Raw genomic sequence first — 26,455 nt, forward strand, 5'->3', positions numbered from 1 at the left:
CCTCAACCTTCTAGGCCTAAGTGATCCTCCCACCTCAGCCTCCCAAGTAGCTAGAACCACAGGCACACACCACCACACGTGGCTAATATTTTTTTCTTGTAGAGATCGGGTCTCTCTATGTTGCCCAGGTTGGTCTCAAACTCCTCGGCTCAAGCAATCCTTCTGCTTTGGCCTCCAAATCCCACCTGTGCTGGGATTACAGAAGTGAGCCACTGCACCGAGCCAACACCATGGTCCCAGCTACTCAGGAGGCTGAAGCGGGAGGACAGCTTGAGTCCAGGAGTTTGAGACTGCAGAGAACTAATATCTTGTCATTGCACTCCAGCCTGGGCAGCAGTGTGAAACCCTGTCTCTAAAAATAATTTTATATACATATCCTAATACACAGGCACACACACACATCCTACATCAAATATCAGCTAATTAAATTTAATAATAAAGAATGACATATCATGATCTACTAAGGTTTCATCCCAGGAATGCAAGAATGTCTCAAAATTATGCAACCTAAACTCTTAATTCATATAGCAATTGATATAAGAAAAATCATACCATCAAATTTGACATCTTCCTGTTTTATTTTTTACATGATAGCCTAAATAAACTAGAAATAAAAGTAAACTTCTTTAATTTGCTAGCAAGTATCAAAAGTCTGTATGGCAAGCATCAAACTTCATGGTGAAACACTCACAGCAGCCCCTCGAAGCCAGGACTGGACAAGGGTGCCAGTATCAATGCTCTTATTCACACTGGTCTGAAGGTCCTAGTGGAAGCCAAAAAAAGGGGACAAATGCTGGAAAAGATGAGATAAACCTATCATTATTTGTAGAAATTGTCGTGATTTCCTAGACTCCTTGATTCAAGACTCAACTCAAGAACTACAAGAGTTCATGCTGCCATCTGGTGAGATGACTGGTCACAGGGCACCTCCACTTTCCCAGTTCCCAGCAAGAATGCTTTAGAAGACACATTCCCCACTCAAGATGCCAGTCACAGCATGCCCCTCAAACTACACACTGTGGAAGCATAAAATGGGGCAAGATTTACAAACTATAAAACCATAATAAAACATATATTTAAAAAAAAAAGTTGAAAAAGAGTGACATACCATATTCTTGGATGGGAAGATTCAATACTGATGTCAATTCTCCCTTTTCATTGTATATGTCTGCAGTTACTATAAAATCTTAGTGTAGAGCTCAAGAGTTGTTTGATAAATAACATCAATAAAAACCTCTTCCTTGACTCTCTCCTCATAGCTTCTGGGTAAATTTTTAGGGGGAGAACAAATTTGGGTACCTGCAGGCTTATGTATGTGTCAAACAACAAAGAAAGAATGAATTTTAGAAAGCAAACATAAAAATAATTGATTTCAAAGATCTAGCCTGGGCAACATGGTGAAAACTTGTCTCTACGAAAAATAAAAAATTAGCCAGGCATGGTGCTGTGTGCTGTGTTCCCAATTACTCTGGAGGCTGAGGTGGGAGGGCTGCTTGAGCCCAGCAGGAGGAGGCTGCAGTGAGCTGACATGATGCCACTGCCTAGGTGAGAGTAAGAGCCCATCTCAAACAAACAAAAAACCTACTAGCTCTCTTGCCGCATACATACATACTTATAAGTGTGTGAAGAGAGATTCAATTATTTTACATGTATTCAACATTTTAAAACCTTCAATCAGTATAAAATTTCTAAAGTGGTATTGATTAGAAACAACCAATGTTCATTCAAAGGTTTTAAATTAAAATGGCTCCATTGGAGAGTGGAGTGGCCAAAAACCAAGGAGCACCAGGGGCCACCGCAGCCACCCCCAAAGCCTTCGGGGGAACACAGCCCTGCTGACATACTAATTCTGAACCTGTGGCCCCCAGAATTATAAGCATAAATTTCTGTTGTTTTCAGCTCCCCACAACCTCCCACCCACGCATATGATTCCGGAATGACTATTATTCTCTGGATGTTACTAAAGTGGCTCAATTTCCCTAAATTGTTATTAGTGGGACATTGTTTCTCATGGTTTCTTCACAAGAGAGTGAAAATAAGAATGCATCTTCTCATTGCTTTAGTGAAGAGGCTGGTTTTTTCTCTTTGTAAAAATGATGTAACATGCAATTTTAAAGAAATTCAATTTGAGCTTTACTTTTTAAGTGAGACTATTTTTTCTCCCTAGAGAGAACATGTATATTGTTATTTTTACATATATACCATTTTCCCTGGAACAGCAATAATACCATATATATTTCAAAATAATTGTTTAACTTCAAGAAACATATACATCAAGAAATTACTATTCCCAAAGGAATTTCCCTAAGAGGCATTTTTGTGTTTAGTTACAGTTCAATTTGAGAAATCAATCTCTGAAACTAGAACTTTATCTGCTATTTCCATCACATGTGTAACAAAGGACAGCACCCCAGGCTCCTAGGAGCAGGATGTTATACTACGTAGGACACCGCTGACCTAAACCCCAACTGGCCTGCCTGGCTGAGGCCCTCGGAAGCCTCCTGTCATCTACAGATGTGGTAACAACAGGCAGCAGTAGTGAGGCTCTAGCCACACTGGGGATGGCACAGCACTTGGTAAGGGTTCATCTTCCTTCTCTTCCATCTCTTCTCCTAAGTTATCACTAACTGTACTATTTTTCTGAAGTCACCTGAAGGCTATAAGTTATTCACAACCACAGAAGCTTATATTGATACATGATGGGAAAGCCAGGTGATATGGTTTAGATCTGTGTCCCTACCCAAATCTCATGTCAAATTGTAATCCTCAATGTTGGAGGTGGGGCCTGGTGGGAGGTGATCAGAACATGAGAGCAGATTTCCTCACTGGTGCTGTTCCTGTGATAGTGAGTTCTCATGAGATCTGGTTGTTTAAAAAAAGTGTGTAGCAACTCCCCACCCCACTTCTTCCTACTCCAGCCATGTAAGATGTGCCAGCTTCCCCTTCACCTTCCACCATGACTGTAAGTTTCCTCAGGCCTCCCTAGCCATGCTTCCTGTACAGCCACAGAACCGTGAGCCAATTAAACTGCTTTTCTTTATAAATTATCCAGTCTCAAGTATTTCTTTATAGCAGTGCAAGAATGGATGAATACACCAGGGATAAATCAAATGAACAGCATCAATCCTACAGAAGGAAAACACCAAATGCAGGAGAAAGCAAGGTGAAAGTTCCATTCAGCAAAGCTTCCACACTCAAAGCTTCTCTGCAACAGGCCAGCCTCTCCTGTTCAACACCAAGACAGGAACCACTGATACACCAACTCACCTTTGCTGACAGGCCAGGCTAGTTTGCACTCAGGCTTACAGACAAGTGCCTCCCCTGAAGGGTACTCTGCAAATCCTGGGAAACTGAGTACCAGGCACAGAGGCCGCCAGCCCCTGCCAGGAACAGATGTGTCCCTAGTCCAACACCTCTCCAACTCTTTTCCACATTCTCTATCATAGGGAACTCAACTCCTACAGCCCACTCTCCCTTTAAACAGCCCTTGCAAAGGACTCTTTCTGATCACATACATCTACATGGGGTCCAGTCTCTGCTCCCTGGGGCTGCCTGGGACAAGCTGAATGTTTGCTTCACAATGGTCACTTCTTGACCACTCAGGCCAGCCACCTGAAGTCCATTATGCTTCCCTGCCTGGTGGGGACCAGCCTGGTCAGAGCTGCCTGAGGACAGACAGTGCACGGCTGCCACCACTGTAATTACAGGACCTTTCACATGTCTGCCCTGTGACATTAACCTGTCACACTAATATGGTTCGGTCCTATCCCCACCCAAATCTCATGTCAAACTGTAATCACTACATGTCAGGGAGGAACTTTGTGGGAGGTGATGGGATCATGGGGGCAGATTTTTCCCATGCTATTGTCGTGATAGTGAGTTCTCACAAGATACAATGGCTTAAAAGTGTAGCATTTCCCCTCATGCTCTCTCTCTCCTGCCACCATGTAAGACGTGTCTTGACTCTTCTTCTCTTCTCATCATTATAAGTTTCCTAAGGCCTCCCCAGCCATGCAGAACTGTGAGTCAATTAAACCTCTATTCTTTATAAATTACCCAGAATCATGCAGTTTTTTTTTTTTTTTTTTTTTTTTTTTTAGTAGAGATGGGGTTTCTGCATGTTGGGCAGGCTGGTCTCCAACTCCTGACCTCAGATGATCCGCCTGCCTCAGCCTCCCAAAGTGCTGGGATTACAGGCGTAAGGCCACCACACCCTACTTCAGGTAGTTCCTCATAGCAGTGTGAAAACGGACTGATACACACCCTTCCAGGTCTGATGCCACCCTCCAGTGGATTTACCAACACTCAGCTTCTCCATCTGCATGTCTGTTACTGCTACAAACACTAACAAGACTGTGGAGGAGGGCCCTGAGACAGTGTTCTCTGGGCCGACAGCACACAGCATTACAGCCATTAGAGTGTGCTGTGGGCAGCTATCCATGCATACTCAGAAAGTGCTTGGGGTACCTTTTTATGAGGCCCTTGGTAAAGGCAGGTGGGGTTCTATGCACATAGGGGGTTTCAATGACCTAATGCAATTCAACTTGCCTGCAGCTCATGCTGGCAAGAAGGAGACTCGGTAGATGACACTATGTCGTCAACAGAGACGCTCTTAGATTAAGGACCCTTTTATGTGCTTCCTTCAAGCAGCCTCTTTGGGAGACTTGAAACCCTGCCCTGCGCAGCAGCCCTTCCCTGGGCTTCAGAGCCCTGAGCTCCTGTCTCTGCTTCCCAGCCAGGATGATTCTGGCTTCTCACACCTCGCTCCTCTGTGAGGCTGAAGCAGCTCATCAGCTTCATTCCCTTGAGCCCCAGTGACAAGAGTGAGCCAGGTAGAGAAGCTGGCCTCTCGTCTTTTATTTTTCCTTCCCAAGGTCTTTCCTGTTCAGTGTCTATTGGTGACCTGAGATCTCGCAGCTTCTCCCCTCCCTCTGAACTCTCAATAAACCACCCTGCTTAGGTGTCATGGGGTGTGTTCTAGAGCGAAGGTCCGTAGGCTTTTTGGCACTACGGACCAGTTTTCATGGAAGACAATTTTTCCAAAGACCGGGTGAGGCAAGGGGACGGTTTCGGGATGATTCAAGCTCGTAACATTTATTGTGCACTTTACTTCTATTATTATTACACTGTAATACAGAATGAAATAATTCTATAACTCACCACAATGCATCATCAGTGGAAGCCCTGAGCTTTCCTTCAACTAGACGGTCCCATCTGGGGGTGACGGGAGACAGTGACAAATCATGTATTAGATTCGCATGAGGGGTGTACAACCTAGATCCCTTGCACACCCAGTTCACAACAGGGTTCGTGCTTCTATGAGGATCTAATGTGTCTGCCTATCTGACAGCAGGTGGAGCTCAGGCGGTAATGCAAGCAATGTGGAGTGGCTATGAATACAGAGGAAGCAACACTTGCTCAACGGTCACTCACCTCCTGTTGTGCAGCCTGGAGCCTAACAGGCCATGGACTAGTACTGGTCTATGGCCTGAGGGCTGGGAGCCCCTGCTGTATAGGGCACCCAGTAACCAGCCGCCCACAGTGCAATACCAACACAGGGACTATTTACTTCGCTATGCCTACATATTTTTTTCTTTTTTTGAGATAGGGTCTCACTCTACTTCCCAGGCTGGAATGCAGTGGCATGATCATAGCTCACCACAGCTTCAATCTCCCAGGCTCAAGCGATCCTCCCACCTCGGCCTCCCGAGTAGCTGAAACCCCAAGCGCACACTACCATGACGGGTTGATTTTTGTAGAGAAGGTCTGTCTGTGCTGTCCAGGCTGGTCCCAAACTGCTGGGCTCAAGTAATCCACCTGCCTTGGCCTCCCAAAGTGCTGGGAATACAGGTGTGAGCCACCGTGCCTGCCCTGTTTTTTTTTTTTTTCTTTTCCAGATAGGATCTCATCCTGTCACCCAGACTGGAGTGCAGTGGCACCATCATAGCTCACTGCAGCCTCAAACTCTTGGTCTCAAGTGATCCTCCCCCTTCAGTCTCTGGAACAGCTAGGACCACAAGCACATGCCACCAAGCCAGTGAATTTTTACATTTTTTGTAGAGACATGGTCTCACTATGTTGCCCAGGCTGGTCTCAAACTCCTAGGCTCAAGTGATCCTCCCACCTTAGCCTCCCAAAGTGCTGGAATTACGGGTGTGAGCCACTGTACCTGGCCAGTTTTGCTTTTTAAAAATAACACACAAAAAACTTATTTGGAATTAAAAGTTCGTTTAAAACTCAAACATCACCTAATGGAATTCTCTCATTTTGCAGGTGGGAAACTAAGACCAGGGAGGGAAAAGACTCATGGGGCAAATTCAGGACTGCATTCTGGTGTTAACTGCCATGCAGAGTTCTCCCTGGGACCCAAGTCAAGAACACCCCCAGGGAGTGGTGACCTGAACACACTACTGGCCCTCCTGCATGGCCACAGCCCCGAAAAGCCTATGCTGATGATGCCCACTTCCTGGAGCAGGTTAATGCCCACTATCCTAGCTTCCCCCAATTCCTGCTCCCTCTACCACAACAGCAAACTTCTGAAAATGGGTTGGAGCACCCACAGATGGCAGAAGGGAATGAAGCTTTCAGCACCCTCTGCTGGGCTGCCCCCACATGGCACAGCTGCAGCCCCCTGGATGTTCACGGGCTCATGAGATGAAGGCTGCTGAGGTGATGCTGCAGTGGGAGGCTCTGCCCTGCCCACCTGGCATCCAGGCCCTGCCCTCACAGCAGCCCAGAACAAAGAGTCATTGATTAGTGACAAGCCACAGCTGGAGAGTAAGTCTCTGGTTGCAACAACAGACATAATCTTGAATTAGGAACACAGCCACTTTGAAGAAAACACAAAACAGCAACTGCTCTCTCAAGCCCCACCATGGGGCCCAGGACACAGAGGAAGTCTTCCAGGACCAAAGTGACCTCCAAGGCCCCCGCCTCACCCTGACGTGCTGTGCGTACACAGTCAAGGAAGAGGTGCAGACAGAGTCATGGGAGAGTCTCAGGGCCACCTGCCCAAAGACAAGCTCAACGGTACAGAATTCCGCATGTGATGAAGTTGGAACTTATTCCACTGAAGCTGATGAAGGTTCAAAAAATAAAAACCAGCAGGCAGGGCACAGGGGCTCACAAATGTAATCCCAGGACTTTGGGAGGCCGAGAACCCAGAAGAATGGAGTAAGAGAAATCCCACGAAATTCCAAACAACAGACCATTTGTAGCTCCAGTCCCTGTGGCTGCAGCAGAGAACTACAACAGAAAACACGGTCTGCACTGTGAATTCAATGACACAGTCCACGGAGGCAGTTGAGCACATGCCAGTCCCTTCCTTCTCCCCAGTCCCTCACAGCACTGACAAGGAACATTGACAAGGAGACACAGCTGGCATCCACGTGGCACTCACCATGCCAGGGCAGACATGGGACCAGCACACACCTCAGGCCAGAGCCCAGGTTCCATTTTCCTATAGACAGTCTCAAAAGCGCAACACAGAAAGAACTCAGTCATCCCTCCTTTACCGCTGCTCACAGCACTGTCATCTTAAACAAGGGCTGCTCCCAATACCTTCCTGGCCCAACCCTGCTTTAGGAGAGCAGCAGGCCAGGGGTGGGAAGGAGAGGATGCCATCTCAAAACACTGCTCTATCTGAGAGACTTGGGCTGCCTGAGCGCCCTCCCTTCAGATCCACTTCCAGCAGGTGCCCTTCCTCTTCTGTCTTCTACCTTGTGAGCCACCTGCCACCTGTATATGTGTCTGCACTCCCTTCTAGACTGGGACAGACAGATAACGAGCTCTCAACAGGAGAGTGCTCAGTAAATGGCTCCTAAACTTAGAAACCTCCTACCTGGGGTGCAGAGTCTGGGTGACAGTCCGTGGGTGTGATAGCAGGTGTGCCCAGGGCAAGGTGAAATTGACCAACTGCTGCCACCACACCTCAGGCACAGCAGGGCCAAGCCATCTGTGACGCCAACGGGTTTCCCATCCCTTCTGGAAAACCAGCAACTGACACACAGGGGCTACCCACATGTGCCTCCAGCCCTCAGTTGTGCATTCCCGGCCTGCAGCTCAGGACGAAGCTAGTGTCTTGATGCTGCCTTCCACAGGGCCATCCAAGGGTGTGCGCAGGGTGTGGTGGTCCCGGGCAGCACTCACCTGCTCATCCACATAGGCATCGATCCTCTTCTGGCACTCCAGCCACTCCTCAGCGACTCTGCGCAGCTCCTCCTCAGAGCGCTGGTACCTCTGCAGCAAGGTGCTGTATGTGTCCTCACTGCAGGTGTCGTGTGTGGTGGTTCCTAGCCTAGGAGACAGAAGGCCTTGTAACAAAGGAAACAACCCAAAGGCAGAAACGTGCTTCTTGCTGCTACCATCCTGTTTTGTCATCTCACCTCCTAACATGGAAACAGGGTGCCACTCTGCACCACAGCAGGGCGCTGTTTGGGACTGACAGATTCCCCATGCAAGGCACCGGGACAGACTGGTAAAAAGGAGATGCTCAAGGAAACAACAGCTTCTAAGAAAAAAATGAGCACTAAACAACACATCTCTAATGACTATGGCTTAATAATTCAGTTTACCAAATACGGAGTTGCAAATGAAAAACTTAAAAAACTAAAACAGATAAAAATGGAAATTAAAAATAATAAAACAAATATGAGACTGCAAAGGTATTTTTGCAGTCTCATATTTGGTTTATCATTATTTATACAACTGGCTCAGAGAAAACAAAACATTTAATGAGATATAAAATTTAGATCTGGTTTTCAAATCAAGCAGACCAAAATTTGATTTATTTAAGAAATAGAATAGTTTTCTGTCTACTATATTATATTCTATTAAGAAAGATGGCACAATGGAAAATGAGAACATAAATGGGAAACAGAAGACACACATGCAGGTGGACAGTGAGAAAAATATCTAAATTTCTTAAAAGAGACTGTAAGCACGACAGCCCTTGGGAGACAGAAGGTTGGGGGCTAGGGTCGGGAGGAGGATGAAGCGAGGTGTGGAGACACATGTAGATTATTACCAGAAAAAAATCATGTTCCTAATACCTAAATCTATCAGTGTGAGCCAAAGTAAGTGGAATAAAGACATCTTGACAAAGATGGCTTAGAATCAAATACAACATTTATAATATATCAAGAGCACAAAGATTCTGTGCAGGGTTAGGGATCAGCATTGTTTATATAAAACACTAGAGGCCACCCAAATGTATCATGGCACATCTAGAAGAATCAGTACTAGATAACTAGATGCTTGTTACCACTTTTATAATTACGTCCACCCATTCACACATATACACACACTCATGTATATATACATGTATGTATTTTGAAATGGAGCTATGCCCATGGTTAACTAAAGATATGACTACAGCATGTTAAAAATATTTGTAGTGGACATAGGCAAAAAATGTGTAAGAAATAGAAAATTATTTATAAAACCTAACTTTGTTCATGATTTTCTATGTTTTCAGAATTATTTTTTAATGACAATCTAATAATTTTATGATAAACAGTAAAGCTATGTTAAAACTGGGATCTTTTCACAGGTGAAATGGGCAGGAATGACTCCCTCTTCTCCCCCATCTCCACCCTCAGGTAAATCGTGCCTGGAAGTCTCGGCTACTGACACCATCTGTGCGCTCACCTACTGCAGTCTCTCCAGGGGAAGCAGCAGAGGTTAGGTGTAACTGGGCAGTCATTTAGGGAAGCCAGGCAAAAGGAAGGAAACAGTTCTGACACACAGGACTGAGGCCACTTCAAAACATCAAAGCAGTTCTTCTAAGGAGACAAAACTCCTCCAGACACGGACTTGAGATTCCAGCGGCACTGGGGTTCTGCCACAGTGCAGCCCGTGAAGTCATTTTTCTCCCATTTCTCCTCTGCCAGCCTTGCTTTTCCGTGACTGGTTTCCATTCTTGCACAGAATCCAATTTCTACCCAATTCCTACCTGCCCCTCCTCGCTCCACCTAGAAAACTGGGACACAACATTACACCCTGTCATGTGTTCCTTGTCCCACTCCTCCCAGAAGCAGGAACTTATCTCTTCCAAGTTATAGAATTCAGATTACTCTGAGCCAAGGGAGAGCAAAAGAGGTGGGGGAGGGGTGCGTGGGTATCTTTGGTGGTGTAACTGGAAAGCAATCTGCAGGCACAGGGCTTCCCCACAAGCAAAGCTATGCTAGGATCAAAGAGTCACAGGGAATATCCACAGGGTTGAATTAAATCAATGGCTCAGCAAACAGGTTTCTGTCTAAATATTGAGCTTGCAATATAAGACAGCACCATGGAAATAGGCTCACTGTAATGTTACCAATAATGTGTATGTGAAACATTACTGACAAGGAGAATGAAATAACATTGGTTTGGGTAAGTTTTATAAGCCTAATTAACATATATTTAAAGTGAAACCCACATTGAGCTACTGACACCCACAACTAACAGAAGCAGGCCTGAGGGATCCGCTCCAGACAGAAACACCCCCCGCTGACCAGCCAGGGGTTCTGAGGGATCCACCCCGATAGAAGCATAGAAACACACCCCCCACCACTGACAGGCCAGGGGATCTGAGGGATCCGCCCCGATAGAAACACCCCTACGCCCCCCCGACCGGCCGGCCAGGGGATCTGAGCAGAGCCGTCCAGAGCCTTCAGATCCCACCACCAATTCTCAAGCATGACAGAGGATGGAGGTGGCTAGACTACTCTGTAAACACACCCACGCAGGACCCAAACCAAGGCACCCCCAGGAGAGATGGCCCAGTTCTTTAACAGATACATTTTAAGACAAAAAGGGATCGGGAGTTGGGGGAAGGAACCTGCCAATTACAGACTTTCAAAGGCTATAGGGGAAAAATAGAAGGGAGCAATGGAGAGTTACTATTTAATGGGCAGAGTTTCTGTTTTGGGTGAGGAAAAAATTTTAAAGTACATGGCGGTAATGGTTATAAATACTATAAATATAATTAATGGTATTGAAATATACACTTCAAATAGTTAAAATGGTTAGCTTTATGTTATACACATTTTACAATAATTTTTAAAAAATGTAATATACCAAAAGCCATTGAGTTGTACATTTTAAGTAGGTAAATGGTACAATATGTGTTTCATATGATGCAGATGCTGTAGACAGTGTCTGTATGTAATCAGTAGCAAAAATTCTTATGATTTAATTTATTTATTTGAGACAGTCTTGCTCTGCTGCCAGGCGCCAGGCTGGAGTGCAGTGGCGCGATCTCGGCTCACTGCAAACTCTGCCTCCCGAGTTCAAGCAATTCTCCTCCCTCAGCTTCCAGAGTAGCAGGGACTACAGGCACGTGCCACTATGTCCAGCTAATTTTGTATTTTTTAGTAGAGACGGGGATTCACCATGTTGGCCAGGATGGTCATGATCTCTTGACCTCGTGATTCGTCCGCCTCAGCTTCCCAAAGTGCTGGGATTACAGGTGTGAACCACTGCGCCTGGCCATCAGTAGCAAAATTTTTATGAATTGTTAAATGTGTATCTGCACACTAGCAATGCAAATCTGAATTATGGCGAATCAGTCTCATGCTGACAAGTGAGTCGGCTGCAGAGCACAAAGGCATGGCGTGTCCTGGCATCATCCGTGGTGCTCCGGGAACGCGCTGGCTGGCCTCACTCCGTCCCTGTCTGTGTTTATCCTTCTCCCTCAACTGCCCCTGGGTCTCAGAAGTGAGAAGTTGAGGCTGCAGTGTGAGCCCCAGCATCCACACTGGAGGCATGGCTCATGGTTGCAGTCTGACCATTACACCCAATGAGCAAGCGGAAAATCGAGAACTAGGACACAGAAAAAAATGGGAGTTTTATGATACACTTCAGGTTTCAGTCACCCACCCACAGTCGGACAGGCATACCAAACTCACTGGCTTACCAGTAAATTTTTTTTTAAAGATAGATACCCTGGAATCATGTTTTTAGAAATCCTCTCCCAAGATGCATGCCTTCTCATGAAAAGTGCTTTTGAAGAATCATAAACAGGGACAAAGCCTGCTCCACGTTCCAGATTCACCACTGTGAATTCTCTTCCGAAGCCTTTTCTTCTGCAAGGGTTATAGTAAGGACTTTCCAATCTTGACACGGTGGCCACAGAAGGGAAGGAATGGCTGAGAAGCAGGCTGGGGCACAGGGAAGACTGGAAGTATCTGCAACCCACCTGCCAGCTGGCCACACCCCCCATAACACCCTGTTCTGTTTGTTTGTTTGTTTGTTTGTTTGAAGAGATGGGTTCTTGCTGTTACCCAGTCTGGTCTCCAGCTCTTAGGTTTAAGCAATCCTCCTGTCTCAACCTCCCAAGTTGCTGGGACTAGAGGTGTAAAAGCCACCACGTGTAGCTTGTGATCTCTTTGTCCTCAATTCTCTTTGACCTAACTGCTTTCTCTAGAGGTAAAGTTGTGAAGTGAAGGTGGTCAGGATCCCTCAAATAAAATTTGGAAATACAGGAAACAAAGACTGGGTCAACCTACGGATTTTAAGAGAAAAATAGGAGCCTGGGCATGGTGGCTGACGTCTGTAATACCAGCACTTTGGGAGGTAGAGGCAGGTAGACACTTGAGTTTGAGACCAGCATGGACAACATGGTAAAACCCTGCCTCTTCTAAAAATACAAAAATTAGCTAGGCACAGCGGTGCACACCTATAATCCCAATTCTAGTTACTCGGGAGGCTTAGAAGAATTGCTTGAGCCCAGGAGATGGAAGTTTTGTATTTTTTAGTAGAGACAGGGTTTCACCATGTTGGCCAGGATGGTCATAAACTCTTGACCTCGTGATTCGCCTGCCTCAGCCTCCCAAAGGGCTGGGATTACAGTGAACTAAGATTGTGCCACTGCACTCCAGCCTGAGAAACAGAGCAAGACTCCATCTCAAAAAAAAAAAAAAAAAAAAAAGCAAGCAGTAACTGGTGTAGTCAACAGAACAATAATCTATTCCCTGGCTCTGTGAACCTAATGATTTTTTTTTCCTGTGATAGCATCTCACTCTATCACCCAGGCCAACCTTCGCCTCCTGGGTTCAAGCAATTCTGCCTCAGCCTCCTGAGTAGCCGGGATCACAGGTGTGCACCACCACACCTGGATAATTTTTATACTTTTAGTAGAAACGGGGGTTTTACCATGTTGGCCGGACTGGTCCCGAATGCCTGATCACAGGTGATCCATGCCTAGGCCTCCCTAAGTGCTGGAATTACAGGTGTAAGCCACCGCACCCGGTTCCTAAGTATATTTTAATGTGGTCAAATGTAGATGGCTGCTGTCACAATGGGTCTGTATTATGGAAATGTGCTCACATGTAGTAAATAGAACAAAATCACCAAACTGCAGACCTGTGACAGCTCATGCATGACTCAAGTGCATGGAACTCCGATCTGCTGAGCAACATCACATCCGGAGGAACATACTCCCAACTGAACATGGTACCAACAGGGCAAATACAGGCCCAACCTAAACCTTCTCACTCTGACCCCAAGCCAATACCCCATGAGTCACTGCTGCACTCTGTACCCCTTTCTCAGTGAAAGCATAGAAGCCAGCCAGCCTCCCAAGCATGAAGGAGCCACATGGATGCACTACACCAGAAGACAAAGCAACGGGGCCTCAAGCAGCACGGGAAGGCATGGAAAAGACACCAAGCTGTGTCCAGGGGGCCTCAGTCACCCTCAGACCCAGGTCTCTTCCCTCCTCCACGTCCCCTGCATGTCCAAGAGTCATAGCATGAACCATACTATGGCTGCCCGTCAAGAATGGGTCTTGTCAAGGAAAAGCACTGTTTACTGTAGCTTTTCTGTATTTATAAGGAATTTGTGGTATCAAATCTTAGAGGCATTTATGTTGACTTACCATTTAAAAGTTTAATTGTATTACTTCTTGGGTTTTGAGCTTTTGGCCCAAACTATCTTTTTCTCTAAGCCCTGTGATTTTTTCCTGCAAGAACTTTCACACTCGGTTGCACTCAGCTACATGCACACTAGTCAGGAGAAAAGACTGTGCTGTCACACCACAAAGACACACACGGGTTAAGGCCAGATACCTGATCTGTGACACCAATGCAGGCAAGTTGCTCTGAAGAAGTGGCTCCGAAAAGACCAGATTTTCAAACAGGTGTTTATTATGCAGTTCCCACGTCACCTGGAACTTTTTCAAGTGTTCATTTTCCTAGTTAAAGAAAAAAAAAAAGATAAACAGAAGATTCAGTGATTGCTAAACACTTGAAAGTTCCCAGAGGGATTCCTTCCCCTCTACCCTGCTCCTCCCGCCATGCCCACATTCCTTTCCACAGGCCCCGAGCCTTCTCCCTGTATGTCCCAAGGCACGCAGTGAATCAGAACTCTGACTACAAGGACATGGTTTCACCGAACTTCCCTTCTAAAATGGCAAGTTTAGAAGGGACACAAAAACAGGGGTGGCAGGTGTGCACGCAAAGTAGTAACTGCGCATGTTTGAGAGTAATTTCTCACAATTATGCTTTTTAAATGTCAAGAAAACCCTTACACTTCAAACAGTTTAGATACATCAAGTCCCTCAATGCCAAAGGACAATAATTTTCTTACCTATTTGGAGAAAGCTTCCATTCTAATTAATACACACAATTTCTCCGCTCACAATACCCTATTAGAGGTAAGGTCTTTTGTCTTCCTAATAAATGTAGCCAAACTCATCAATTACTTTGACAATACCATGAAAACCTAGAAGCGTCCAGTCATCACAGAGGCATGTCAACAGAGATGTACAGTAAGCCCCCAACACAAGATCACTGGGGTTGACGCCATTATTACCTTTCCTAAATGCAATGTTCACATTTAATAAGTCTTGCTACAACCATGCGTGTGTGAATCCATGCTTCCCTCTGTGAACTACACCGACACTACTTGTGTTCAGATCACGTTACATCTTTGGGTGAATGTTCCTGACTTCAATAATCGCCAGCTCTGGAAACTGCACTTCATCATGCTTGGCTACTCCACGTCTCCTGAGTCGGGTCACTCACAGGGACTGGGTTTAGAGGTCTGCTCCTGTTTACAATATAGCCAAGTTGAGTTGATGGAGACCTTAGCAAATGAACGACACAAAGATTTCATTGTTATGTCACCTGATAACCCTAGTTGGTATGTGGGCTGAGAGAACAAATCATCATGATTAACTTCTGTTCTTGAAAGTAAACTCCTATAAGCACATTTGGAGAGCGCACACCAGTGATACTGCTAGACCACCGTGTGCCAGCCCTGCTGGGTAGAGCTCTGTTTTCACACCTGGAAACACAAAGATTGAGAGATTCACCAATGAATCTATGCCATCTGCAGAAAACCTCAACCCTTCCATTTTGTTAACATTTCCAATATTTTTCCTCATCGTATTTTCACCAGTCCCTCTCAGATTGAAATGCCATCACTCCTGTTTCACACCAAGCGTATCTCAGAGCAAGCACACTCAGTACAGGAAAAATGCATGCGGCAGGAGACCAGGAACAGGTAACTGATACCCGGCCCCAGGCTGGAACCCACAAATGTGCTCATACTAATGAAGCAGGTGAAGTACCAAACCCATGCTGCCCAGGTGCTGTGCCAGGTATGAGGACACAAAGACTACCTCCTGCTACAGTAGGCACCTGCCCTCCAGGGGTTACTGGGGAACAGAAGAGCAGGTAGTGACCTGACTTACAATTTAGCTACAAGACAAAGAGTACACAGGAGCAAATGCAGCATCCAGATCAGACCAGGCTAGTGACCAGCTGAGGGAGAGGCCTCCTGGAAGAGCTGAGGCTTTGCCTGGCCTCCTTTGGAAACCTCTGGGATAGCCGTTTCCACCTGCCTGCCTATGAGTGGAATCACAAGTCTGGCTTTCTGGGACAGATGCTAGTGGTCACTGGGTGAAGACTGATTTATGAGGATGTTTGGCACTTTTAATAACATCTAAAATTACACTTCTAGGTGAGGCATGCAAGACAAAACAGCAGATTTCAGACTCACTTCACGACCTAAAATCAACTTGGCGTTTCCTTAAGTAACACATGCTAACACCTGAATGCCTACCATGGCCAGGCACTGTTCTGAGTGCTGAACTCAATGCCTCCAGCAAGTTTCCTGTGAACTTGGTGCTGCCCTGCCCATGCACCCATCTATAGGTGTGGAACCAGCACAGAGGGGCTCGGGTAATTGGATCAGGACATGCAGGGGTGGGATCTGCAGGATATGCTGTCTCAGCTCCTACGAGGGGTGAGGCCTATGGGAGAACTGCTGAGCTGGAGACAGAAAGGCTTGTCAGTGATCCAAGGGCAGGCTTTGCAAATTGTTCTCACATCCCACTACAAAAAAGGTTTAGAAGAAGGAAGAGAAGATGTTTAGAATATAGTCCTACAATAGACAGAAACAGCAGGATATTTGAGATCTGTCTTTGTGGATGAAAATTTAGAGTTGACTATTATAGCATGGTGAGGCATTTCCTAGATGACTGGAAGCATAACTTAAGCCTAGACCCAATTTTATTTTATTACTATTTTTAGATTTCTTTTCAAAAAAAATATTAATTGACTGATCGATTGAGACAGGGTCTTGCTCTGTTGCCCAGACTAGAGTGCATTGGCACAATCTTGGCTCAATGCAACCTCCACCTCCCAGGCTCAAGCAATCCTCTCACCTCAGCCTCCTGAGTAGCTGGAACTACAGGCGTGCACTACCATGCTCAGCTAATTTTTGTATCTTTTGTAGAGACAGGGTCTCACCATGTTGCCCAGGTTGGTCTTGAACTCCTGGGCTCAAGCAATCCACCCACCTTGGCCTCCCAAAGTGCTGGGATTACAGGTGTGAGCTACCACACTCAGTCCCCCAATTTTATTTTAGTACTTTAAGTACAAAAAAATGTGACTCATTATCCTGTTTGATCCCCCTAGGCAGTGTGGAATAAACCTCACATGAGGGCATTCTCCAGTAGAGTTGCATTTCTGAGAATATCTATGTCCAAGAGACAACAGTAAAATGAGGGTGCTGTTCACAGAAGGGCTAATGGAGTTAAAGAATTAGCTGGCAGAGTCTGCACATCAAATTAAACCTGTTGCTTCAAAGAAAACAAGTGACAGGATTTGTGGCTAACCATAAAATCTGAGCTTTCGGCCGGGCGCGGTGGCTCATGCCTGTAATCCTAGCACTTTGGGAGGTCAAAGCAGGCAGATCACCTGAGTAAAGAGTTCGAGATCAACCTGGTCAACATGATGAAACCCTGTCTCTACTAAAAATAGAAAAATTAGCCTGGCATGATAATGGGCACCTGTAATCTCAGCTACTTGGTAGGTTGAGGCAGGAGAATCACTAGAACCCAGGAGGTGGAGTTTGCAGTGAGCCAAGATTGTGTCACTGTACTCCAGCCTGGGTGACAAAGCAAGACTCTGTCTCAAAAAAAAAAATCTAAGCTTTCAAGCAAAAAAGAAAAGTTGCATTTGCTGCTGTTGGCTTGAAAGGTAATACACATTTAAAGACCTTTCTGATGAGATCAGTGGTGATATGAACAAATATCATTTTTGATATTAATAAAAATGTCAACATCCAGAAGATATTCAGTGAACCAATATTTGCAAAGTGACCTGTGGATGACACTAGAAAACCATGCATAAGTAGAGGGTCCACTGAGGGTGAGCTGGAATCTGTGGATTTTAATGGAACAGAGTAAGGTAAGTTCAGTAATACAGTTTCAGACTAAATTGCAACTAACCATTAAATTCTCACATCTTGGTTTATCAGGATTTGATGGGACATGAAAATAGTCTTCCTTTTTCCAACTACATATCTGTGAAAAGTTGAATTTTCTTCAATAACTTCAACCAGACCAGACAACCTATGACAACAGACTGGATACAGAAGCAAACGAGACTTCCACTGCCTCTACAGAGATCAGGAGAGGTGTGAGTGACACACTCTTCTTAAGAAGTATGTTGGCCAAGAGCGGGGGAGGTTGGGGAGGGATAACATAGGGAGAAATCCCAGACATAGGTGACAGGGGATGGAGGCAGCAAACCACCTTACCATGTACCTATCTATGCAACAATCCTGCATGATCTGCAGGTGGGCAGATCACCTGAGGTCAGGAGCTCAAGACCAGCCTGTCTAACAAGGTCAAACCCCCTCTCTACTAAACAAAACAAAAATACAAAAAAATTAGCTGGGTGTGGTGGCAGACACCTGCAATCACAGGTACTTGGGAGGCTGAGGCAGGAGAATCGCTTGAACTCAGGAGGTGGAGGTTTCAGTGACCCGAGATCATGCCACTGCACTCCAGCCTGGGCAACAAGAGCAAAGCTGTCTCAAAAAAAAAAAAAAAAAAAAAAAGTTTTATTTTGGAAAATAGTTATTTTTAAGTATGTTATTTATGTTACATTATCTAATGTAAAAGTGTGTTATTTGTTACATTATTTAATATATGTTAAAATATGTGATTTATGTACTCTAATGAGAGTTTATATTTTTAAAATGACAATAAGCATTTTAAAAATTTCTCAGTTTGAATGTCAATACAGCAAGTACTAATAAAAATCCACATTAAAAAAAGCATGCTTTGGCCAACCAAGGTGGCTCATGTCTGTAATCCCAGCATTTTAGGAGGCCAAGGCGGGTGGATCACGTGGTCAGGAGTTTGAAATCAGCCTGGCCAACATAGTGAAACCCCATCTCTACTAAAAATATAAAAAATTAGCTGAGCATGGTGGCACACGCCTATAGCCCAGCTACTCAGGAGGCTAAGGCAGGAGAATCACTTAAACCTGCGAGGCAGAGGTTATGGTGAGCCAAGATCGTGCCACTGTAGCACTCCAGCCTGGGCAACAGAACGAGACTCCATCTCCAAAAAAAAAAAAGCACACTTCAGGGTCCTAAATTTTTAAGTATAAAGGGGCCTGAGTCAAAAATGTTGAGAAAATATAATCACAATCATGTTGCTTTTCTAAACAAAAAGAAAAAAAAAATGTTGAGAATTACTGCTCTGAGACACTGAGTTCAAGTTTATCTTAAGCTGCATAGATCACTGGGTGGCAGTGTAATAATGTGGCTATACATTTGTGAAGATTTTGGGGTCCTGATTTGAATAACCCAACCATAAAAAGAGATTTTTTTAGGTAACTGGAGTATTTTCATACAGACTGGTTATTAGTCGGTAAGAAGAAATTACTGTCAGCCTTCATGGATGTGACAATGGAACTGTGGCTACATAAGATAATGGATGATCACTTTTAAAGACACTTATTGGAATATTCTAAGACAAAAAGGCACGTTGTCTGGGACCAATATTAAAATATTGTATAAAAAAAAAAAAAAAGAGGGCAGAGGAGAAAGAAACAGAAGGTAAAATGAAGTCAGAGTGGCAAAATGCTGATTAATTGTGAAGGAGTACATAGAGATTCACTGTAGCCTCTACCCAGAATCCAGAAATCTCACAGACCATTTTCAACAAAGTCCTGTATTTCGTGTTTGAGATCACTGTTTCTTTGATGTTCTGTAGCTGTCACTATGCTGTATCCAGAGAAGGATTTTTCAACATCTCTACCTGGGAAATCTGATAAGCTTTCTTGCTGAACACTAGTACTTTTCAGTAGTTCTGATACTTCCTCAGCTATCATCTCTACCTTATTCTGCTTTTCTCTGGGGAGTCTGATTACTGATGGCCAGACTTCTTCACTGCATCCTTTAGGTCTCAACCTCTCCTATGCGGCCCATCTCTGTTTCTTCGAGTTGCATTCTACAGAATTCCTGGACTTCTTTCTTCCAAATCACCAGTTCTCTTTTCAGCTGTTTATTGTTTCATCTATCCATTAAGCTTTTCCAAAAAATTATGTTTGATATTCTTTTCAAATCTGAATGGTCATTCTTTAAAGTATTAATCCTTAACTCCTAATTTCAAACTTTTACAAAGTTTCTCTAAGCACAGTTCAATTTAATCTTACGGAAGATTTAAATTTTTTGAAAATTTAAATCTCTTGTTCTGTGATTCTGTCTATTGCTTCTGCTGGCTCTCCACCGTGCTGTCATGAACATTGTGTTTCATAACTTTTTTTACTGTGAGCTGCTCATTTGGGGATATTTTACCTATTTGAATTCTGAGGTCACATAGAAGGCTTCCAGAGGTGACCAGCAGCTGCCTGACTCTACCAGCAACCTTGGACCACTGTAAAGTAACTTCCAGGCTTGGGCTGTTTCATACCACACCAACATTTATTCAGACTCCAACTCAGGTGGCAGCTGGTTGACAGCTACCAAGTCTCTGGGAAGCTGTACTCCCTGCATCCCCACCCTGAGGCCATAAATGCTGCGCATCCCTGATGTCCCTTTCGATGCTCAGAATTTTGACTTCAACCTTACTGAGGGGTGTCGTCACTTACAGTCCCAGCATTATGTGCAGACCCCATCCTGGGCTAGGCTGTATCTCGTTTCCCAGGATCAGAAGAAATCCCAGTAAGAAATGCTGACTTTCAAGCCCATATATTTCTCAGGATTCCAGTTTTCAATTGGTTTTTCACCACAACTTACTCCTTTTCATACCATCTCAGCCAGACATTTTTAAATATCATCTTTTTTATTTATTTATTTTTGAGATGGAGTTTCGCTCTTGTTGCCCAGGCTGGAGTACAGTGGCACAATCTCAGCTCACTGCAACTTCCACCTCCCGGGTTCAAGCGATTCTCCTACCTCAGCCTCACAAGTAGCTGGGATTATAGGCGCGTGCCACCACGCCCGGCTAATTTTTTGTATTTTTAGTACAGACGGCGTTTCATCATGTTGGCCAGGCTGCTCTCAAACTCCTGACCTCAGGTGATCCAACCGCTTCAGCCTACCAAAATGCTGGGATTACAGGCAACAGCCACAGTGCCCAGATTATTTTTTAGTATCTAGTAAATTCAGTTGTTTCCCTTGGAGGAAGGAACAGTTAAAGGTATCTAATCTGCTGGACCACTAGAAACTAATGTGGATATTTCTATGTGTAAAGGAAGTGAAAAAAGACATTGATCAAACAGCTTCCAAGTTTATGCATTTTTTTTCAAGCCATGAGAAATTATTTCTATGTAAACTGCTAGGAATTTGCTCTAATAAATATGGTTCCAATTAATTTTTCTCAGCTTCATGAAACAGTATCCTACAGTAACTATCTGAGGAGGCACAGATCTCAGCAGCACTCTCTGGAGAGCAGCAGCAGCAGCTCTCTTCACTACCAGAGTCTCTCTGGGCACAGGTTCAGATGGGCTGGAGAGCATCCTTCTTAACCTCAGCCAATGTTCTTGTAGGAGACAGAGGAGGGGCTCTGGATTTGCACCTCTGAAGGACAGGCAGACTCTCGGGTGAAGATAGGGAGGCAGTGCTGCGAGAGATGCCCGAGGAAGGAAGAGGTACCACAAGGAAGCCTGGTGGCACTACCCAGTGGACTCAGACCTTGAAACAGGATAACTGCCCACCCACCCACCTCCCACCCTACCCATTCACCTCGCTACCTCTTCTCAGAATGGATACCTCCCCATGGCTTGGTGTAGTGAAGCTTGAGGAAGTCTGTGAACCCCCTGAAATGACTTATAATTCTATGTATATAATTTTTTCTTTTCTTTATGAGATAGGGTCTCACTCTGCTGCATAGGCTGGAGTGCAGTGGCTCACCACAGCCTCAACTCCCTGGGCTCAAGTGGTCCTCTTGACTCACACCTCTTGAGTAGGATGTGTCATCATGCCTGATTAATTTTTTTTTTTTTTTTTGTATAGATGGGGTCTCCCCATGTTGCCCAGGCTGGGCTCAAGTGATCCTCCCACTTCGGCTTCCCAAAGTGCTGGGATTATAGGCATGAGTCAACACACGCGGCCTGCATGTAAATTTCTCTCAGAGGTCCTTCAACTTTAGAATCAGATAAAGACCAATGCCAACATTTACTGTATTTGTTTCAAAATGTAGTTTTACCACTAAGAAAGCACCTAAAACTAGATGCTCAGCCCCCTCACCATGTGATGCCCTGCACCACCTCTAGACTCTTCAGAGTCCTCACCTGCAAGAAGGCTCTCATCAGATGTTCCCCCACAAACTTGGACTTCTCAGCCTTCTTAACCATAATAAATAAATTCCGGCCAGGTGCAGTGCCTCACGCCTGTAATCCCAGCACTTTGGGAGGCCGAGGCAGGTGGATCATGAGGTCAAGAGATCGGGACCATCCTGGCCAACATGATGAAACCCCATCTCTACTAAAAATACAAAATTTAGCTGGGCGTGGTGGCACGTGCCTGTAGTCTCAGCTACTAGGGAGGCTGAGGCAGGAGAACTGCTTGAACCCGGGAGGTGAAGGTTGCTGTGAGCCAAGATTGCACTACTGCACTCCAGCCTGGGGACGGAGTGAGACTCTGTCTCACTCTGTCACCTAGGCTGGAGTGCAGCAGCATGATATTGGCTCACTGCAACCTCTGCCATCCAGGTTCAAGCAATTCTCCTGCCTCAGCCTCCCGATTAGCTGGGATTATAGGTGCTTCCCACCACACCCAGTTAATTTTTGTAGTTTTGGTACAGACAGGGTTTTACCATCTTGGCCAGGCTAGTCTTGAACTCTTGAACTCGTGATCCACCCACCTTGACCTCCCAAAGTGCTGGGATTACAGGTGTGAGCCACCGCGCCCAGCCAATTCCTTTTCTTTATTTAAAGAAAGCAAGCACCCAAAACTAGCACCCAAATACAGTGAAGAATTATTTAATAATAAAGTTTAAGAGATGATGAAAAACTCCATAGACTATTAGTAATAGTAAGGAAGCTTTGAGGGCTTGTGTCTGGGCGGCTGGTCTCCTTCCAAACCGCGGAGGCATTGAGGCTATTGAGAATTGAGTGCACCCAACCTGGAACCACATTTCTGTACCATGCTCCTTCCACCCACTGTGGTAATTCCTCTTTTGAGGCAGTTGGACCCATTTGTGTCTCTTTTGTTAGGACGATCAGATGCCCATTGGCCAGGCTGGAGACAGGGCCTGTCTTGAGACTGCAAGCCTAACCTTAACTCAGTGCTGGCTTGTTGAGTGAATGCATGCATGCATAAATGAATGTCACCGGGCTGTAAACAAGCTGTTCTCTACAGCCTTCATGGGCACGTCCCCTAACACCGGCTCTGTCTACAGAAACCAAAGGATGAACCTAAGCAAGACACCGGAGACTTCGGTCTCCCTATAATGGTACATATCAGTGCTCACCTCAAACTGCTCCCCCATGCCTCGTTCCCTGGGCCTCAGGGTCCTCCAAATAGTACTTCCCTGAGGTGTCACCTGGTTATCGAACCACCCCATGATTTTATCCAGTGGCAAAGTCCACAGGAAAGACAAAGAGGAAACGGGTCCTCTCCTGTAGAGGACACGGGCCTATGACAGTGTGTGGGGGTGTGATGGCGAGGTCAGCACACAAGCATCAGACGCTTCCTCTTGCCGTATGCTTCTCTTCAGTTCACCTGAACAGAAAGAAAAACACATTTCTCTCTTACCAGAGTGCCAAGAAAGGTGCTGATGGAGCGTGCAGCCTGGCAGAGGGCGCCATACTCCTCAAGCAGGAGGGAGATGAACTGGTGTGCTTGCGGTGGGCCCTGCAGGCCAGATGGTGCCTTCACCTTGGCGGCAGCCGACAGCTGCCGGAGAAGGCGGACCTTCATCTCCAGCACATACTCCCGGGCTTGCTGTTCCAGACGCTGGTACAGCTGGTAGGGGTCCCTCTCACAGAGCCTGCACAGAGAAGAGAGTCACCAGAGCCTGCCCACCAGGGCCCCATGGCTGGCTCTGATGTCAATGAGCATCTTTTCTGAAGCCCTTCCACAGGGGACTACCTCTGAAGACAACAGTCATCTTCCTTGTAACCACCTGTGAGAGGCACGATCACCCCACCTAACAGATGGGGAATCCAGGGCACAGAGTGTGTCACCAGGGAACAGGAAAAGTGACATTTACTGAGCTTTCTCTGTACAGCACTGTTCGTGCAGATGCACTAATTCAGTTTGCTGCGTGGAGGTTCAGTGCCTGTTTTATGGAAGGGGACATTTTGGCCCACATGGGTTGGGTGAGTTGAATGAACTCACACAGCCGGCAGAGCATGCTACCACCTCTCCTGAGACAGGGTCTCACTCTGTTGCCCAGGATGAAATGAAGCGGCTGACAGCAGCCTCAACTCCCTGGGTTCAAGTGATCCTCCTGCCTCACAATCTCTTGAGTAGTATGCGTCGTCACACCTGGTTAATTTAATTTTAATTTTTTTTGGTATAGATGGGGTCTCTCCACATTATCCAGGCTGGGCTCAAGTGATCCTCACACTTTGGCTTTCTGAAGTGCTGGGATTACTGGCGTGAGCCACCACATTCAGGAAAAATAACATTTCCTGAGCACACACTCAGACACGACGCTGGGGACAACTGCTTCTGAAGGCTTATATGATAACAAGTAAAAAGCACTGATCCCAGGAGAGGTGCCACCTGGCTACAGACCTGGGGCAGCCTGCTCTTTCCTTCTTTCTAGGAGCTCAGTGTACAATCCAAATGGGTTTGTATTAGGCTCATCACAAGAGGACATTTCAGACACAGTTTATACTATTTTTTAAAATTATCCCACCAAAAAAGCAATAAAGCTATGTAAAATAAAATTTGTAGGCTGAAGAGTAGGGAAAAAATAATACATGCCCCATGACTAGGCGCCAAATGCAATGAACATTTTCATGAATTTCTCTCTAAATTTTGGGATAATCCACTTTTTTATTGACACAAATATTTATATGATAATCCACTTTTTAAAACTTATTCCACAGTAGTGGCATTGCTGTGGTTAAATTTAATTGTATTTTAATCCAGAAGCCTCTAGATGGAAACCTAAAACCAATGATATAACAACAAATATTCGTCCATAACTAATCACCAGGAGAAATCAGTTTGAGTTCATCACTCTAATAGAAATGATTCATAAAATGTATTGAATTACAGCTCCTGGATTTTACACAGTAAATCCTTTCACCTTCTACATACCACATTATGTCAAAAGAAAAGAAAGTTGTTACCTGTTCTATTTTTAAACTGCCATACTACCTGGGTTGTAAAAGACAAGAGCCAAGTAAAATCTTGCAAAGGAACATGTGAAGCCTTATGGAAAATGTGGTTTAAAAAAATACATAGATGAATGGGATTCCCATTATGGTTAGTGCATTTCAGATAGACATTAACTTTTTGAGCATGACAACTGTAATTTCAATTACTAGTATAAAAAAAACCGTCCCCTAGAACCAGGCGTGGTGGCTAACACCTGTAATCCTAGCACTTTGGGAGGCCAAGGCAGGCAGATTATGAGGTCAGGAGATTGATACCATCCTGGCTAACATGTGAAACCCCATCTCTACTAACAATACAAAAAATTAGCCAGGAGTGGTGATGGGTGCCTATAGTCCCAGCCACTCTGGAGGCTGAGGCAGGAGAATCACTTGAACCCAGGAGGCAGAGGTTGCAGTGAGCCGAAATTGCACCACTGCACTCCAGCCTGGGCGAAAGAGCGAGACTCAGTCTCAAAAACAACAACAACAACAAAAACTGCCCCCAAAACAGAATATATTTCATCTATTTAAAGAAAGCCATGGCCGGGCACAGTGGCTCATGCCTGTAATCCCAGCACTTGGGGGGAGGCCAAGGCAGGTGGATTGCCTGAGGTCAGGAGTTCGAGACCAGCCTGACCAACATAGTGAAACCCCATCTCGAAAGAAGAAGGAAGAAAAGAAAAGAGAATATAAGAGAAGAGAAAAGAAAAGAGGGGAGGGGAGGGGAAGAAGAAAAGAGAAGAGAGAAAGAAAGGAAAGAAAGGAAAGAAAGAAAGAAAGAGAAAAGAAAAGAAAAGAAAAGAAAAGAAAAGAAAAGAGAAAAGCAAAGCAAAGCCACAGAAGACAGAATAGTCAAGTTTTGACAGAGATAACCAAACTTAGAAGTAGCCTGGACACCCACGTCATTGCATGTCAGACTTCAATCCCTTTTATTTTCATTGTCTATTACTGTATTTTATAAATTTAAGGAAATAACTGTGATACTTTTGCAAACAGAATGATTTTTAAAGTTATATAAAAAGTAGACAGCGATATGCTAAAGATGCTACGGAAGCTCACTCGCTAAGTCACACATACATTCAACAGACACTGGCACATCAACCACATACTGGCTGCTCCTCTAAGGTACTGAAGATGCAGCATTAACAATCCGTGAAGTCATGGGTTTGATGTGATGGTTATACATTTTTTCCTAATACTCACTAGGACACCTAACTTTCTCTGTTGTTGTTTTGAGACAAGGTCTCACTCTTGCCCAGGCTGGAGTGCAGTAAAGCGATCCTAACACTGCAGCATTGAATTCCTGGGCTTAAGCATGCACTCCTCCTATCTCAGCCTCCCAGGCAGCTGGGACCACAGGTGTGCTTCACCACACCTGGCTAACCTTTTTTTTT

At 45.1% G+C, this 26,455-nt stretch overlaps 1 protein-coding gene across 4 annotated transcripts in view; it reads right to left on the reverse strand.

Annotated features, from left to right (window-relative positions):
* The window catches only part of FAM193A (family with sequence similarity 193 member A), a 204,461-nt gene that overhangs the window by 74,939 nt on the left and 103,067 nt on the right, over positions 1 to 26,455 (reverse strand). For 3 of the 4 annotated variants that reach the window (XM_017514331.2, XM_017514333.2, XM_017514332.2), the window contains exons 5-7: positions 23,485 to 23,719; positions 14,049 to 14,173; positions 8,149 to 8,296 (exon numbers count right to left, since the gene is read on the reverse strand). In XM_017514331.2, the coding sequence (XP_017369820.1) occupies positions 8,149 to 8,296; positions 14,049 to 14,173; positions 23,485 to 23,719 (508 nt within the window). Of the gene's footprint in view, positions 1 to 691; positions 764 to 8,148; positions 8,297 to 14,048; positions 14,174 to 23,484; positions 23,720 to 26,455 lie in introns of all 4 variants that reach the window. The other variant, XM_017514334.2, reaches the window with a different exon arrangement.

This window comes from Cebus imitator, unplaced genomic scaffold, assembly GCF_001604975.1.
Source record: "Cebus imitator isolate Cc_AM_T3 unplaced genomic scaffold, Cebus_imitator-1.0 Scaffold522, whole genome shotgun sequence".
Classification (NCBI taxonomy): domain Eukaryota; kingdom Metazoa; phylum Chordata; class Mammalia; order Primates; family Cebidae; genus Cebus; species Cebus imitator.